The 16,509-nt window shown below is 38.9% G+C and overlaps 1 protein-coding gene across 1 annotated transcript in view; it reads right to left on the bottom strand.

The window, feature by feature from the left end:
* Positions 1-16,509, bottom strand: part of mtnr1bb (melatonin receptor 1Bb) — a 40,585-nt gene that overhangs the window by 7,435 nt on the left and 16,641 nt on the right. The window contains exons 2-3 of the mRNA XM_069146338.1: positions 475-593; positions 19-363 (exon numbers count right to left, since the gene is read on the bottom strand). Coding sequence (XP_069002439.1) covers positions 19-363; positions 475-593 — 464 coding nt within the window. The remainder of the gene's footprint in view (positions 1-18; positions 364-474; positions 594-16,509) is intronic.

The raw sequence follows: 16,509 nt of genomic DNA, 5'->3' as shown, positions 1-16,509 counted from the left end.
GGGAATCAGGAGGCTTACCTGAATCACAAGTACCCAAATGCGTAGATAACAAAAGGTAACCACGGCAATGGGAACCAGAAAGTGAACCACCACTACCGCCACTGTGTAAGAGCTGCTGACATTCTGGGCGAAGGTGCAGGAGTAGACCCGCGGGTCGTAGCGCAGGGAACCAACGAAGAAATTCGGGACAATGGCCACAACTGTGAGCAGCCAAATTAAGGCAACAAACAGCAAAGTGTTGCGATAGCTGTACAGCCGACTGTAAGAGAATGAGTGACAGATATAGCAGTATCTGTTCACTGCAATCCCAGTGATGTTGAAAATGGAACCGATGACACTCAGCCCCATAAGGAAACCACTGACCTGAACAGAAACATAGAGAATGGAGGGTTTGTGTCAGACTGTGTTGGAAGTGCGCTCGCTTGTGTTGTAGTGGAAGTACACTGAAACAAGCTGTGAGTGATGCGGTCTTACCATGCATTGTGTGTTTCCCAGTGCCCATCCGTCATGGAAGAGAGCATAGAGAACCAGGGGGTAGGGGTAGAAGGCTACCACAAGGTCAGCAAATGCCAGACTCACCACAAACACATTACCTGGAGAGGAAGACACAGAGAGACAGTGTCAGTTCTCCTAAATCTATTTAAAGAAAGGTGTTCTCTGATTGTTAGATGAGTCACGTTCGACTCTGTCACAGACACACCATAATTGTTAGCTGTGGATTTACCCTCTCATGTGACTATGATGATTTTAGCATTCATCTTATCATCTCAGTGCAGTGCATTTTCCTGCCCAAGCTCAATTTTTAGTTTCATTGACAACACTTCAATACAGCTAGAAAACAGTACAAAATATAAGACTTAGTCAGGGACTGAAAGATAAAATTATCGGCGCATTTCCATTGTTGTCACTGGTCAGCAAGGATAAGCACATTCTACCCTGGTTGAGACCAGTTCTCATTGCTTTGTCTTATACTGTGCATTGTCACAATCAGGCCACTATTGCATGGGATGCGATTTTCAGTGTGCTAGGAGCCTATCTCAGCGCGTCCAGCTTTGGTGTGATTGTTGGCTGAGAGGGTCGAGATTACGTACAAAAGGTTTCTAGTCTCTGCCCCGCAGCTGATTGCCTCGCCCCAGACTAAGTTTTATCAGGAATGGCAGAGTCACTGTTTTGACAGAGTAAAAGGAAAAGCATGTGGACACAGCACTTTGGGCGTGCAGGTCCTTTTTCATCTCGCTGGTCCCCAGCCTCATCCAAAGAATGGCTTGTTCACTTAAGCCACGTTGGTGCATCATTGCTCGGCTTAGTTTAAGCAAAGTACTGAAGCTGGCCTCGTATGTATTTGCTAATTTGAATCTACGCCATTCATGGTTCAACATTAGTTGCTCATTCATCAGCTACCTCATCTGCCAGCTGGCAAGGAACATCTACTACAGTAACAACAGAGGACAGGGATAAATAAGATAATCCAAAAATCAGGCTCTATCACTGGTTTACCTCCAGGTACCTTGGAAGTTATGTTAGAATAAAGAACAAGAATAAAATTGAGAATTTTTCAGTGCATAGAGGCTCATTGCCCCAATGCAAAGGTCCTTTGTGCCCTCTGTAGTAAATATTTGTAATGACATTCTGTAATATGAAGAAGCCCTTACATTGATTTATTCCTGTTTGTTACATCTTTTGTATTCTTTATTCTGGCTATTGTAGGTGTTTTTATTGCCTTGTGTTTTTTCTGTTTTAGGATTTTCTTTTTTTGTGCTTCTCTTTCGTATGTGTTGGCATGTGGTGACTGACTGTTGCAGTTTGTCCCTCGGGATCAATACAGTACTGCTGATCTAATGTAATGTAAAACATTGCAGTTTATTTCACCACCCTGACCTCCACTTTGTGCTATGCTTTCGGTATTGTTGACTATGCCAAGATCTACAGTTCATGTTTGCCTGTTCAGTCAGGATTAGTTCTCACACCAGAATCCTCTGTGCTAGTTTCTTTGAGAGTTTCTTCAAAGAACAGAGCCACCTCTGCCAAATCTAACTGTATGACCATTTAATATAAAATAATCACTTGATACATGCGCCTACGACTTTTTGGGTCTGTCTTCAGGTAGACAAGAAGTGGAAACCAAACATATCAGTAGGTGCTCTACTCGGAGATGTGGCATTCTGCCATATTTCAGGATGACTGTTGTAAAGGTTCAAGATATAACACGGGATAGCATTGATACAGTAGGTTTACCATCTTCCTGCCTAGTGTTTCACCGGCAGACGTCTGCCGAGGTCACTTGTAGGGCAGCTTTTGTGCTCACGATGCACAACAACAACTACTGATCATCCCGTACCACAGACCTTCTTGGATGTGGTGGTAGAAGACGGAGGTCTATTGTGTGTCATGTTCTCAGACATCTCTCAAAGGGATTGCGGGAACCCGCTGTGTCTCGTAGAATCATCAAACCATGTTGAAAGTGTGTGATGCAAAGTGCATGGGAGATTTATTTATGGTTTGACTGTGCATGGCAAGCTTCTAGACATATCTTTTTGTAACTATAGCATGCACACACGTGACTTTGGAGTGTGGCTGTCAACCTAGAACTGTCACTGTGCGCCATGATTCACAAAGAGGAGACAGCAACTCAGCACCTCCTGTACAAATACATAAAGGATGTAGAAAGATGCCTCTCATTCATTTTGTAAAGAATTTTGATAGAATTTGGGATCAATGTCCAAACAAGCTACATGTGACCAAATTATCACACATGGCTTCAAGGCTTTGAATGTGAGTAATTGATGAATGCTGATGTACAAAAAGAGAAAAAAAAAAAAAAAAAACGTGCTTCTAAGCACAGGACGTTTTCTTGCACAAAATGGTATCAGGCTTATGATTGAGGCCACTTATGTGCCAATCTAATTTGCATTGGTTATAGTTTGTCTCTACTTTTATGTTCCCCTGTGCACATGTTATTTTAACATGAAAGCATAAATGATGCATAAAACAACCACTGATTGTTATGCACGAATATTCATCAGAGAATCTATCTATCAGTCTGGTAATGATTTCACACAATTGCCAGTTATGTCTGTGGACAGCAGCATATATCTTCAATTATAGTCTGATAAGACCTCTTAATCCAATATTGTTAATTCTTCGCGGTGTATTTGAATATAAATTGGATGTGTGCCTGAAAAGGAGGATGACGTTTTATATCTTTTTTAAAACCTTAATATGGGTCTCTTCATTATATTTCCAAATGTGTTAAAGCAAAAATGATCTTTTCGGTCTGGAGAGCTTAATGTTCATTACTAAAAGCTTTGTGTGCTTGCATGTCCCACATCCAGAATCAAATTAGGCAATGACGATAGATACATAAAATGCATGGAGTTACACACGCAGAGTATATAATAAACAGACAGAGGACAAAAGAGAGGGGAAAAAAAAGACTGCTTGTGCTATAAGCTCACCTTGAGGCTACAGTGATGAGTTTAGAATTTCTATGTTAAATGAAGAGTATGTTTAAAATCCATAATTGTTCCAGAGCACTAATGCTGACAAGGTGAAATGGTTATTCAGGTTTTACATTTATAAATTGGCTACCTTTGTTGCTAAAGCTTGGAAAAAATGTCCAGTTTAGGATCACTTGAAACTTTTGTTGTTACTCTCGCTCAGGTTCTTTTTTTTATTGATAATGGTGTCTTGTAAGCCTGTTTGGGCATATTGTTTATGCATGACACAATAATAAGTAAGTTATTTTACAATTCTTGCATTTCTACGCAGAAGACATGTGATTTATACTGTAGATCTTTGTTTTCTTTAAATGTTAGCAGTCATGGAAAACATTTTAACTGGCTTTTCACAATTTTTTCTCCAAGCAAATTCACCTTTATGTGCTGTAGGAACAAGTCAATATGGATAATAACCCCTGTTAAGAATTACAGCTCAAGTTTTGCATCATTAACTGTTATTTTTTTTATATGGGCTTTTTAAAATGTATGCTCCAAATGTACAGGAGTACTAAGAAAATTCGATCATTTTAAATATTGGGTGTTATGGCATTAAGTTGAAATTAGATAGTAAATGATTAAACGGTCTATTTGTGAGCGAGAAAGAAGGAATCAGACATCACAAAATTAAAATCAATGTTCAAGGGGAGACAGAGAAAAAACAGCCCACTTTTTGTTAAAGGTTCTTTAAGAACTGTTGGAGACAGTTTCTTTTAAATCAACGTCTAGTTAATTCAGAAGTTATTCACCTATCTTCACAAGTAAAAACGTTTTGCATAAAAAGGTTGTCTGTGCAACTTGAAAATACTGTTAATAAAGGTTTTCTGGTAATTATGGGAATTTCATTTTCAATTTACATGTTGAACTGAGTCACCTCCAACACAGCAGAGTGCATAATTTCAACAGTGACAGTTCAGCTGCACGTACTCAGATTTTTTTTTTTTAAAGTATTCAGACAATTATCACACATCTGTCAAAGTCACGTTTTCCTTTGAAAACGGCATCTAAACTGTGAAATGGCTGACCTGTCAAATGACCCCACTGCTCTGCCATCACACCCCATGAGAAATAACAAGCATTATATGAACTCCTGTTAAGCTGCAGTTTTTGGGAAGCATTTACTCAGGCACACTGTTAAATAAGATGTCTCGTGTTTGTTAGACTGTGGAATCATTGTTTACATGAGAAAGACATAGAGATGCATTAATGTTTATTCATGAGTGTGAGAGTAGTTTATTTTGTTTGAAAGTCAGTGAGAAAAAAAGTAGGTTTTGAACATGATGTTAAATTTGTTGAGTGAATATCACAAAATGTGATGGCGTAACTGTTGAATAGGCAACAAACAGTGTTTTTAAACTAAAAGACACAATGGACATGTATTAGGAATGCTGTAGCGGTAACAAAAAAAAACAAAAAAAAAGGTACTGTAGCTGTTTATGACTTGTTTATTACTGGATGAGCAACCACTGCTACGCGTGCACTGCTTTGGCACGGACATGTAAATCAGTGTGTGAAGGAGCAGTATAGCTGGCCGCTTCATTTTTCCTAGGAGTTGGCCAAAACAGCAAACAGAGGTCTCACATGTGGGATAGCACATGCATGCTTACACATCTGTGAATTTTTTTTTTCCACTATCTGTTTGCTGAGCCATGGATTATGATGATGATCACATTTCATAATTATTCATGAACGAGAGTCTGAGCTTCAACATGGTAATCTTGTTTCAGGGCTTAAAGCAATGTAAACTATAGTTAGATTACAGTGCAATTTAACTGGCCCAGAAACCCCTGAGGATGGGGTGTAATTTGAACAACCAACTGTTCAGTGACCTTAAATATTGAGAATTTCCAGATGAAAGCACACACACACACAGTCTGAAGTGTTGGGTTTAATTTGCAGTTGTAACACATTTGGCCTCCACCAATCGAAGGGGAAATGAACAAACATGCATAATGAGCAGTATTTTTTGCACTGCTACTTGTTTTTTTCCTCCTTTTTATGCCTAATGAAGGACTGGATGCCACTAACACACAAGTTGCAACGGTTTTTCAAGAGGTTATTCATGTGTACATAATTGCATATAGAATTGTTGACTGAAACTTAATCTTGTTTGACAAAAGGGATGCATGAAACCTGCATGAACCAAAAATTATTTTGTGAATTTTCCCTCCAATGTCTGTAAGCAATGCCCGAGGGAAAGAGATTGCAATGATTTCCCTCTCATTTACTTTTTTTTTCTTTCCTGTCTTTCCTGTGGGAGGACATGCTCGGCAGATTTGCCTTGTTTGCATTTAAATGTGTTTATAGTGAGGGAACGGGGGCAAAAAAATAGATGGGGAATGATGACAGGAGTGGAACTGAGTCCAGAAGGGAGTGATGTGGACAGAAAAGTGGTCAGGCTTAATAATAGCTGCATTTTCATGAGGAAATGCTAAAAGTTGAAAGTGTGAGGCCAATCTAATTTAAGGTTGGTAAATAGTGCAATTCTGACAGGACATGATCTGGACCATTAACAGCCCTGTTATTTTAAAATGAAGCTGTCTACTCCTTTTTTCAATCTGTTAAAGTGAAGAACATGACACAAAGAGGAAAAAACTGTGACTGACTCAATCTGTGGAGATGAATGAACAACGCTGTCAACAGAAAGGTAAAATTAGGAAGGGACAAAACATAAAAGGCGATTAAAGGTCACTAGAGGATGATATTGTTTGCAGTGGGAGAGTTAATGGGACAGAACACAAGATAAAGGTGTAATACTCCTTTCCACTCAGTGTTGTAGGCCAGGCAATAAACAATCTTGTCATCATTACTTTACATCATCCTTTCCCCATTCAGCGCTTGTCTGTCCATGCTGGCAGTTCTCTGCGCCAGCAGGTTCCTCACTACGCTGCCCTGCCCACTGCCTGGTCGTACGTATCAGTCTCAGTCTGACCACTTCCTCCACTGTCTGATCTTTATTTTGTCAATTCTCTGAACTGCTCTGTAAATTACTCAACCAGATAGTGCTAGTTTTGGACACATGATCCAATAACTATCCTTCCTCACCTTTGTAATAAACACGCTCTCACAATGTTGTTGTTTTTTCTGCCATGTTTTCAGAAGTTGAATGTGAAAACACACCCTGAGACTAGGAGGTTGTTGTCAGGCCATGTTGCAAGTCTAAAATGGATTGCTGCCTACCATTATGTTAAGCAAATCACCTTAAGTGCATTTTATCACTCTCTTGGCCTATTAAGAGGAGTTCACAGAACAAGAGAAACACTAGCAAAAGTTTGGATCTGCCCACAGACTTTAGAATTTTCTTGTCTGGAACTGAAAAGCAGTTATCACCTCCAGTTAGTTAAATGTACAGTTTCTGCAGCAGCAAGGACAAACACAGCCCACAGTACATCCAAGTGTGTATTTTATCCATGGCTCACCAGATTTTCTATTCCAACAAATTTGGCTTGACACACACACACACACACACACACACACACACACACACACACACACACACACACACACACATTTATTTGACCCTCCAGTAGATTCTGTCCAAAGTGAGCTTGGTTGAGTTAATTGGTATAAACATCCCTGAGGTTACATTTTAATTAGAAATGTGCAGTAATTTATCCAGTAAGATTTGACAAGTTGTCTTAAGTTGACTATCTTAATTTACCTGGAAATTAGTAGTGGACTCTAATCAGCTCAAACACGTCAAACTGTGACATTTGGATGGGCGGTAGACCGATTACAAAAAAAAAGGTTAATGCTGCAGATTCTCTTTAAGATGGAAAACAGGAAGCACAAAGACCATGTGTACTGCATTTTAAGTACCGCAAAACATCAGTTAAAGATTTGTTGTATTATTTCTATCTGCCCTGCTTGTTTTTTCGTGTGTTTTTTTCCTTCAAAAAGTCTCAATACAATCTGTTCCTCAGGAAGTTGTCAGGGTAATCCTATTTGGACCGATGTCATGTTTTCTGATCTTCCACGTCTTTAGTTTAGTTTAGTTTGGTCAGGATGAAGTTTAGTTTAGTTTAGATGATATACCAATGTCACACCACACGTACCCGTACCTCTACCTCGTACAATTTAAGTGTCTCTGCTGGGATCCAGGTCGCATTAACACAATGGTTCAGTCCAATTTAATTAGCAGATCATGAGTTTGATGTCTTGGGGTGCTTTCACACTTGCTACTCTGTACCGTCGTTGAGTACGTTTAAGCCCAGTGTCTGGTATGTTTGGTAAGTGTGAACATTGCCTACCTACCTAGTACAGTATGTTTGAAACAAGTGGACTTGGGTCCTGGTCAGCAAGCGCAGGTGTTGTATGCATTGGGTGTGAAAGCCAGCTGTACCAAAACCTAGAAGTGTACCACTGTTGCGGCTATGACGTCAACATTACTTCAGTCTGTCATGTTTTCGAACATATGAAAGTGGTTTTCTGCACCGCCTGTCTCATGAGAAATCTGCAACTGCGGGCAGATCTCGACACTCGCATCTGTTTCTGTGCATAACAGATGAGATTTTGAGGCAGGTGTGTGTGTGTGGAGTGTCCCTGTTGTCTGTGCACCCAAAACAAAAAAAGCAGTAATGTGGAGTAGTGCTCCATTGTGAATTTAGCTGTAAAACTGTATGAATTTAATTTGGCGCATTTTTTTTTTTACAGTGCATACAATTGCACCGCGGATGATAACGTATGAGTACTCGGGTACAAAAAAATGTATGAACTCCTGAGTGTTATCATGATGATAATTATTGTATTTGTTGTTGCAAATACCACCAGATAAATGCTACACATACTTGAAATGTGCCAAAGCAGCACCTTGCTGTACAATGCTGCAGTGTGTTCCAGCAGAAGTTTTTTTTGCCAGAGGACTGTGTTTTTTAGCACTATTTGGGCACCCCAGCTGCATGGAGGGGGCTGGTAAGTCATTATTCGCATGACCACAAGTGGTCGCTTATTCGGGAAAAATAGAAATATTTTGCATGCAAGCAAACAGCTGATGCTGTTATTTTCCTTTAATTACAATCTCAGTTCAGATGCTGACCTACAGTACAACTTCAAAGAGTGAGCTTAACAGCAGTTTCAGGCAGTTGCACCTCTGATCACCCCCAACATCACGTGGGCTCCATCACCTATCACCGCTACATTACTGCAGCACTTCAGCCCTGGGAGGTTAGGAAGTATTCTTAAGCTGGTGTTAAGTTACTGTGAGAACTACAGAGCCAAAAAAACAAAACAAACAAAAAAAACACTAATTGGAGGAAAGTGTGCTGCTGCTCTTCTTTAAGCTGCTTCCTTCAGGTGCCGCAGATCTCTGGTCTCTCTCTCTCTGACTCTCTTGCCTCTTTTTACATGACACTGTCACAGCTTTTTTTACAGTGTAAAACACTTAATAAGCTGCAAATGATATCAAGCTTAAGTAACCACGCTCAATGATTGTGTCACAGTGTTAAGCAACTAGCTGCAAGATATCTAATGCAACATGATGAAATAAGTAATAAACAGTTTCCACAGTATAGGAGCATAAATAATTCTCCATAACTTGTATAAACACGAAAAAAAAAAAAAAAAAAGTCCCATCTTTTAATAGACATTACCAGAATAATTTATATATTTTGCTTATATTGTCGAAATTGCTTTTTGGAGGTTGCTGCTTTTATCTTTTTTGAAGTTTTTCTGTACACTTTATGCAGTTTTATGCAGTTTTCACCCCTGAAAAAAGACAACTTGATGTGTTTTCATGTCACGTCTTTACTATTGCTCTTACAAGGGTTTGAGGCTAACTAAACACACAGACCACACAAATAAACACAACCGTTATGCTATATGCTAATTGACTGAGAAGCAATTAACTTCCTTGGAGCATAATAGTTTGAGGCAAACATGCAAACCAGTCGTAACTAGTGAGTAAATCACCTTCATAATGATAAAGAACAACGTAAATCATGTGCAGTCAGGCACACAGCAAGAAAGGAGGTGTAATGGGAAAGAGTGTGGAAGTCTCCCCAAATGACCCACTAAAAGAAACAAATTGCTATTGTTATACATGTTGACATCATCGCTCATTAAACAGGAGCACAGTTCTCAGAATGACAGCAGCACAAGCAACCCCAGTAGTATTGGTAAGTTAAATTTTGTATAACTACACATGTAATGCTTTACTAAAGAGACCCTTTAGTGATGCAGTCCACATATTAAATGTCATATGAGTGTATTTGAATTACAAAACAGTCAAATGTTTACAGAGTTTTATAAATACTTGATTATGCAAATACATGATCTGTTTGCCCTGGTGCACAGACAATTGGCATATTAAACTCACTTCTCCTGCCCTTTGAGTGAATGGCCATACTGACACAAACTTATCAAAGTTATTCATCCTCTGAATTATTCAAAATGTTATCTTACTGACACCCCTCCCCCCTCACCACACACACGCGCCCACACGCAAACACAATCATTCATCTAAATACCAGTCTACACATTGTGCCTGTGTACACAGTAGTGTGAATTTGTGAAGCTGGGAGAAATTGCTTGCACATGTAGCTGCACATCCAATAAATTACTCCCAATGTTATCTGTCGTGTGCCGTATGTGTAAAAAGACACTTTTTTTGGCATTAGACCTCAGTCCTCTGGGATGTCTCTCAACACACACAAATTTATTTTTGCCATGCAGCAATTCCATGACAAATGCGAATGACCAAAGATCTTATTTTTTAAATTTCCAATCTTGAGCTCAATTATTAAGCCACACTGAGAAAAAAATGCATAGTATGATAAATATTTTTCATGTTTCAGACATAAATTATACTGTTCTCTCTGTGGCCTATGCTGGCTAAGTTATAATGCTGTAATATTATGTGTATCGAAACTACAGTAAAAGAATAATACAGGATGGACTGAAATATACTGGTGTGCGCAAAACATTTGTTTGCAAAGATAAGTTTCAGGTGATATATTTTCATACTTACAACAATTGAAGGATAAACATACAAATATAATACAATTTCAGACCAACAAAGACAACATATGGATGGGGAAAAAGTACGGTTGGTTCATGCAGTGAACATCATACTTGGTGAAGAAGACAGATGGCTCTGTATCATGTGATAACTGGAAAATGTGGCTCCATTACCATATACATGAGGGCATGTAGAGTTGGAGTTGCATCAGAGAAAAGCTCTGAAAGTAAAGTCTCTCAGTTTGGAAGTCTGCACTGTATAACCTTTATCAAATCAAAAATATCTCCTTTTCTAACAGCAGTTAGGCTAAATCACTCCCCCGTCTGAAAGCACAACAGACAGTGTTGTTCTCCCAAATAGTGTCTGGTCAACACATAATTAGCGCTGCCAGTACGTATGGCTATTTTGGGTTCAGGCACATGCTTTGGGGTTTGTTTAAGGCTGCACGAGAGAGTGAGCATACGGACAACACTGGTGGAATTACGATACAGTGTAGCGGTGTGATAAAAAGCTTGTCAGGTGAAGGGATGAGTAAAGGATTTTCAGCTGGTGGTTTTACTCCACACAGAAACCCAGAACCTTCAGGAACTGACGTGCAAAATGTTTTTCTGTGTCAGTGCCTCTCTTCGTGATGCAGGATGGGTTTCTAGCACATGAACCATTTAATTCACCCTGTTTTTTTGTACTTTTTTTGTTGTTGTTTTGTTTTGTTTGATGTAATATTAGAAGTAGAGAAACTGAATTTGACAAACATATGCAGTCACAGAGTATCCTGCCAACTCAGTCCTTTTGGCTAAATTTCCGCTTTATATAATAATAATTCCAAGCCAACTAGTTTAAAAGTAATATCAAATAAATCAAAGTAGTCGGTAGACGTAATCCTGACCAGGTCATTGTGGCTAAAAGATTTCTAGACAACACATTACAAGATTGACATTCAACATAAGAACCATACTATGCATAGTACCATGTTCTTAAAAAAAAATAAAGTTGCTGGATAGCAAAGATAATTAAGCTGCAGTGAGGACATCACTATGTGTAGAAAATAAATTAATTCTTAATTCAAATTATGGTAACAGTGTGTCATAGCTGTTACAAACCTTTTCATGACTATAAATGCAATCATTTTCAATTAAAGCTTGCTCAATAAAAGTACATACATAGTTGAACTCTAAAGGAAAGGGAATAATAACTGTGCTGTGTTCCACTGTACTACAGACTGAATGTGATGTCTTTTGTCAGGTACTGTGAATGTGCCATGTGACAGAATCCATGTGAAAATCTCCCAAAAAACAGTTCCTGCCAAATGATTTCTAATGATTTGTCAAAGGCAACACAAATTGGAAGAAATTGGCTTGATACAGCACTGGAGCCGCTAACTATAATAAATGGCAGGAAAAACCATAACCGGAACAAAGAGCGAAAGCATTTTAGAAATAAAATAGCACAATGTGAATAATGGAAATAATAATAATAATAAAAAAAGAATAATGTGCCTCTCTGTAACTGTACATTCCAATTTATGGTTCGGAGACTAAATTAAATCTTTAAACACACACTACCACTTATGCAAAACGTTATACAAAGTATATTAAAGTATATTTAAGGAGTCAGTTTCCTCATTTTGCCAAATTAAAACAATGTTTTAGTTGGACTCAATATCAAAAAGAGATTGTCCTTATTATAACTGTTGACAGCGTATTCTGTAGGTCAGTAACAAGGCAAGAGGTATTACTGAATGTTAACATTTTTCAAAAGTGTAAATACCACGAAAAAGAAATAAAAGTACAAATAAATCTTTTCACTTCTATTGTATTGGAATAGTACATAAAAATCTTGGCAGATACTAACAAATTGCTCTGCATGGTGGAAAGGAAATATATAATATACATTATATATTTATATAAATATATTTTTTATATATAGGTTACTTTTAGTAAAGTGATTAAAATGCAGACATGTTGACATTCAAGACTGGTGTCCGATATAGCCGCTGACATTCGGTGAGAACTGGTTGCAATTGAATGATTTTGAACTTACTGTGGACACCTAGCTGAAAGAGTAAGAGAAAGATCTCGGAAATCAGAAGACGTGTGAAATTCAGTTAAGACGCGGCAGTGAAATTAAAATGTGGTATTGATTAGGGCACTGAAGAAACATAAGAAGTTTCAAGGACTTGGTGCTGGAAAAGTTTAAGTTTATTCAACATTCGAGTCATGCACACTCACTTGCACAGGCCAGGCATCAAACTTAAGTCTCACTCCCTCTAACATCTTCACACCACTCTGACCTTTGAAACAAACTACCTTACCAAACATAAGCTTGTGTTCATGTTTAGGTTACCATGTGGGTACTTGAACACATTGCTTTAACATCCAGCAGACATCCAGCAATTAGTTTTGTATCACCAAATTTGTAATCTGGAAAAGAAATGAGGGTACCAAAAACTGTGACAATCCACCTTGGTATCAAGGCATCTTGTAGGTCAAAATTTGACCTGCTCATGGTGCTAAGTCAAGGATTTCTCTTGGCAATCCATCCAGTAGTACTGACCAACACTGCTAATCCAATGCTTGTGTGGGTCAAGTCTTAATAAGGCTCCACTCATATTGGGAGCAGATTAGTGTGCTGGCCCTCAGTGCATTTATCAGAAGACTATGCATTGTCCTGGGTGTTCTTAGCTGCATACCCAAAAGACAAGAAAGCCCTACCTGAGAAGGGAACGTGTTTTCATCTCTGAGAGCTCCTTCTTGTGTCTAGCAACTGAACGGCAGTGTCTCTGGTTGCCTCTTGTTTACTCTTTCAGTTTATCCTTGAGGAAAGTTTCAAACCGCCTGTCGTCACTTTTCTCTCTGTGCTGCTGTCAGCAACACATTCCAATGAAAAATAACAGGCCGTGGTAAATTTCACGGCAACATAGCGATTTACTTTAGCTTTACTTGGCAATGGTGGGGAACTGCAAATACTGCCAATCAGCTCTGCCTGTTGGTTCCCAGCAGTTCAGTCCTCATCAACTTTGCTGAAGGCCCAGGAGGCCACTCACCACCTCACCTAGGCCAGCTGCTATTCAACCGTGGGCTGCAGTATTATCTGCTGCATCCATCTCTTTCTGCCTCTGTGTTGCATTTATTTCGCAGGGTGCTCTGGCTCAAGGCAATTTAGACTCGGGCAATATCAAGTTTGAAGGTCTCTCCTCTAAGGGGGGAACAGAAGAAAACCTGCCATGTTGTTTAGAATTATTATTCTGGGGTAATTAAAGTAAACTGGAATGAAAGAGTTGGTTACATTAAAAAGTGCATGGGTCAGTTTTATAGATGGCACCTTCCCTGGTTTTAATATGTAAAGTTTGACTTGTTATCTCCTTCACTATACAACATTGTATCTTAGAAACATGGCATTGTATGGTCATAATGAAAGTCTAAGCCAGCTATATAAAAAAATAAATTAAAGATCATACTTAACAGTAGCAGTTTGGCCTTCTAAACAATGAATCACTATAAAAGACAGTTAACCGCAGTCAATGTTTTTTCTTCCCCTCAAAAACAGTTATTTTACATTTTGCGATTATGTAATATGCAAAAGAAACACTCAACTGTGTGTAAATTCCTGAAAATAAAATAAGCCTGGTAGAATTTTACCTGTATTTATGCAAAAGAGGAAGACAAACATTTGCGAAAAACATTTGAACAGAGGTGTGAACACTGATATTTCAATCCCCTTTAGACCAGAAATATACTTGCTTTAAACTATGTGTTCGCATGATGGCTGCCTCTCCTATCCGTGTGTCTGTTTGGACCTTTGGTTGTGCACACCTTTAGAAATTATTGGAACGCATACGCAAGATGCAATCTACACATTACCGGTAAGGGCGTTGTAGGGGCAGAATGTGACAGGGTCAGAGAACTGCAAAATTAAATGGAAACAAGGCTGAGACTGTTACGTCCGTGCGGAAAATGATGGACAAACAGTGGGTAGTAGTTGCAGTGGTGGCGGAGTGTTAAAATTCCCAGTAGGATGAAACAACTGCGAAGGTAAAACTTACATAGGCAAGTATGGGAGCAATAATGTTCCTGGCGCAACTACTTCGAGGGTGAACCTGCCAGCAAACCGTTGCCTATTTATAAATACAGCAATTACAAAGCAAGATTTACTTGTGATGTTTTTACTTTTCAGCTCTTTTTTTTTTGGTCTCCCCCAACTCCTTAGCTCCCAAATGGTTCACCATGCTCATTAACTAGTCCCTGACTTTGTCTGTCCATTGTTTGGTGTTGGGGTGACAGATGAAAGCAGTGACAGATGAAATGGAAGTTGAAGGCTGGAAAACCAAAAACGGGACCAAAACACTTTATATCTTTGCTTGCCGTGTTTGCTTGCTCTGTAGCACCCCACTTTCTGCTGCTGCTATCTCAAACCATAATCCAACCCATCCTGTGAAAATGTTTCACCACGCTGAGCGCATCCAATAAAAACAAGTTCAACAGTATCCCCTACACTGCCACCAAGATCACTGGTCTCCCTACACCTGACACCTCACCTCTCAGACCTCAACAACAGAGCATCACACACTTAATACTTACCATTGGTCATAGCAGTGATCATCATCGCAATCTACACTTCAGGTTACTAGCCAGAGGACTTTAAAATGTAGAAGGGTATGTTGTGGTAGGAGTTTTGTACTCTCTGCTATAGCAGGTAAAACAACCTGCTGAATTCTTTGACTAGACCGTGTACCTTGTAAGTGTATGCAGAGAGGCATGGATGGGTTTGTGCCCATGTTTTACGTGTTTACTTTATGTGCTGGTTCATCGTGTGTATTTCTTCTTTTCTTGTGAGACATGAATATGTACAGATTCTACATACAAATTCTCCACCATGGGACAGTGAAGTCTATCTATCCGATAAAGACTATATATCTTTGTAATTGGTGCAACAAGAAAAACAAGAAAAATGTTAAGGTCTAAGAATGCTGTAAATCAAAAAGAAGAATTATAGTTGAGTTCAATATATATTTTTTGTAAGAATGTTTCTGACAAAACAGTTGAAAAACTAAATCCTTTTGCGTTTCACATACTCTGTGTGGCCTCGTGGTCGCTGTGGCACCAGGAGCCGCTTAGCTCAATCATGCCTTAGGCAGATTGTGACTGCAGACATTACAGACATGTCACCAGCTTGACTAATGCATAGAAACAAGGTGGAAAAGATTAAAGTTTTTCTCACTGAACCACAGTGTTAATGTAAGGGCTCTGAAGAATCCTTGATTCTCGTGGCCTGAGAGGTGTAATATTTTCTACCTAGTGTAATTGAAAGTTTAATCACTGATGAATTAATCTGCTAATCATATCTGCTTTTCTTTTCCTTGCTGCCATAACTTTTTCATGCATCAAATTTTTAATAGGCGCTATGAATGGTTTATGTCATTTTTTTCCAGTCCATTATCAGTGACTTTCAATTTGTGCCTTTCATGCATGCCCACATTAGTAATGCTACTGTGGCACTGGTTTTGAGGCCTGACCTCACATGTGAGTGCACAAGAACAAACATAGCTCAAAAATAATGCGTAGGTCTGTCAATAGATTTAGTACCAGATTTCCAAATACAAATTTGTTTTTCTGTCGGCTGTAATTACACTTCCTGTCTCCTCAACATGCAGAGGTGCCACATATAGTACATGTGTGCCGAGTGGGAGTTGACTTCTTGTTGTCGTAATTGATGTGTTTTCAAACAGAACAGCAGACTCCTGAGCTGCTGCTCACTTTCAGTATGTGGGAGGTGGATGTTAGTTGGAAGGTCAGGCAGACTTCTGTGAGGTGGGATAAAATGTTCAGTCTGGTTCAACAACAAAAGCTTTAATTTACAAATAATAACATTTTCATGGGCCAGTTTTTACTTTCCATTGGACTGATGACATGTTACAAAAACATTAACGAGTAAATAAATAAATAAATATGGATTTCAATGATGTTTTTTTTGGTTGAGAATGTTCATAGCATGTGAAAGAGCTTTCACTTGATTAACAGGAATGTTTAATTGGGGAAAGTAATGTTGACATTTTACATTACA

The sequence above is a fragment of the Embiotoca jacksoni genome, unplaced genomic scaffold (assembly GCF_022577435.1).
Source record: "Embiotoca jacksoni isolate LCO1_2020_lvr unplaced genomic scaffold, fEmbJac1.0.p SCAF_13, whole genome shotgun sequence".
In the NCBI taxonomy this organism is placed as follows: domain Eukaryota; kingdom Metazoa; phylum Chordata; class Actinopteri; family Embiotocidae; genus Embiotoca; species Embiotoca jacksoni.
This window is presented reverse-complemented; position numbering and strand designations above follow the sequence as displayed.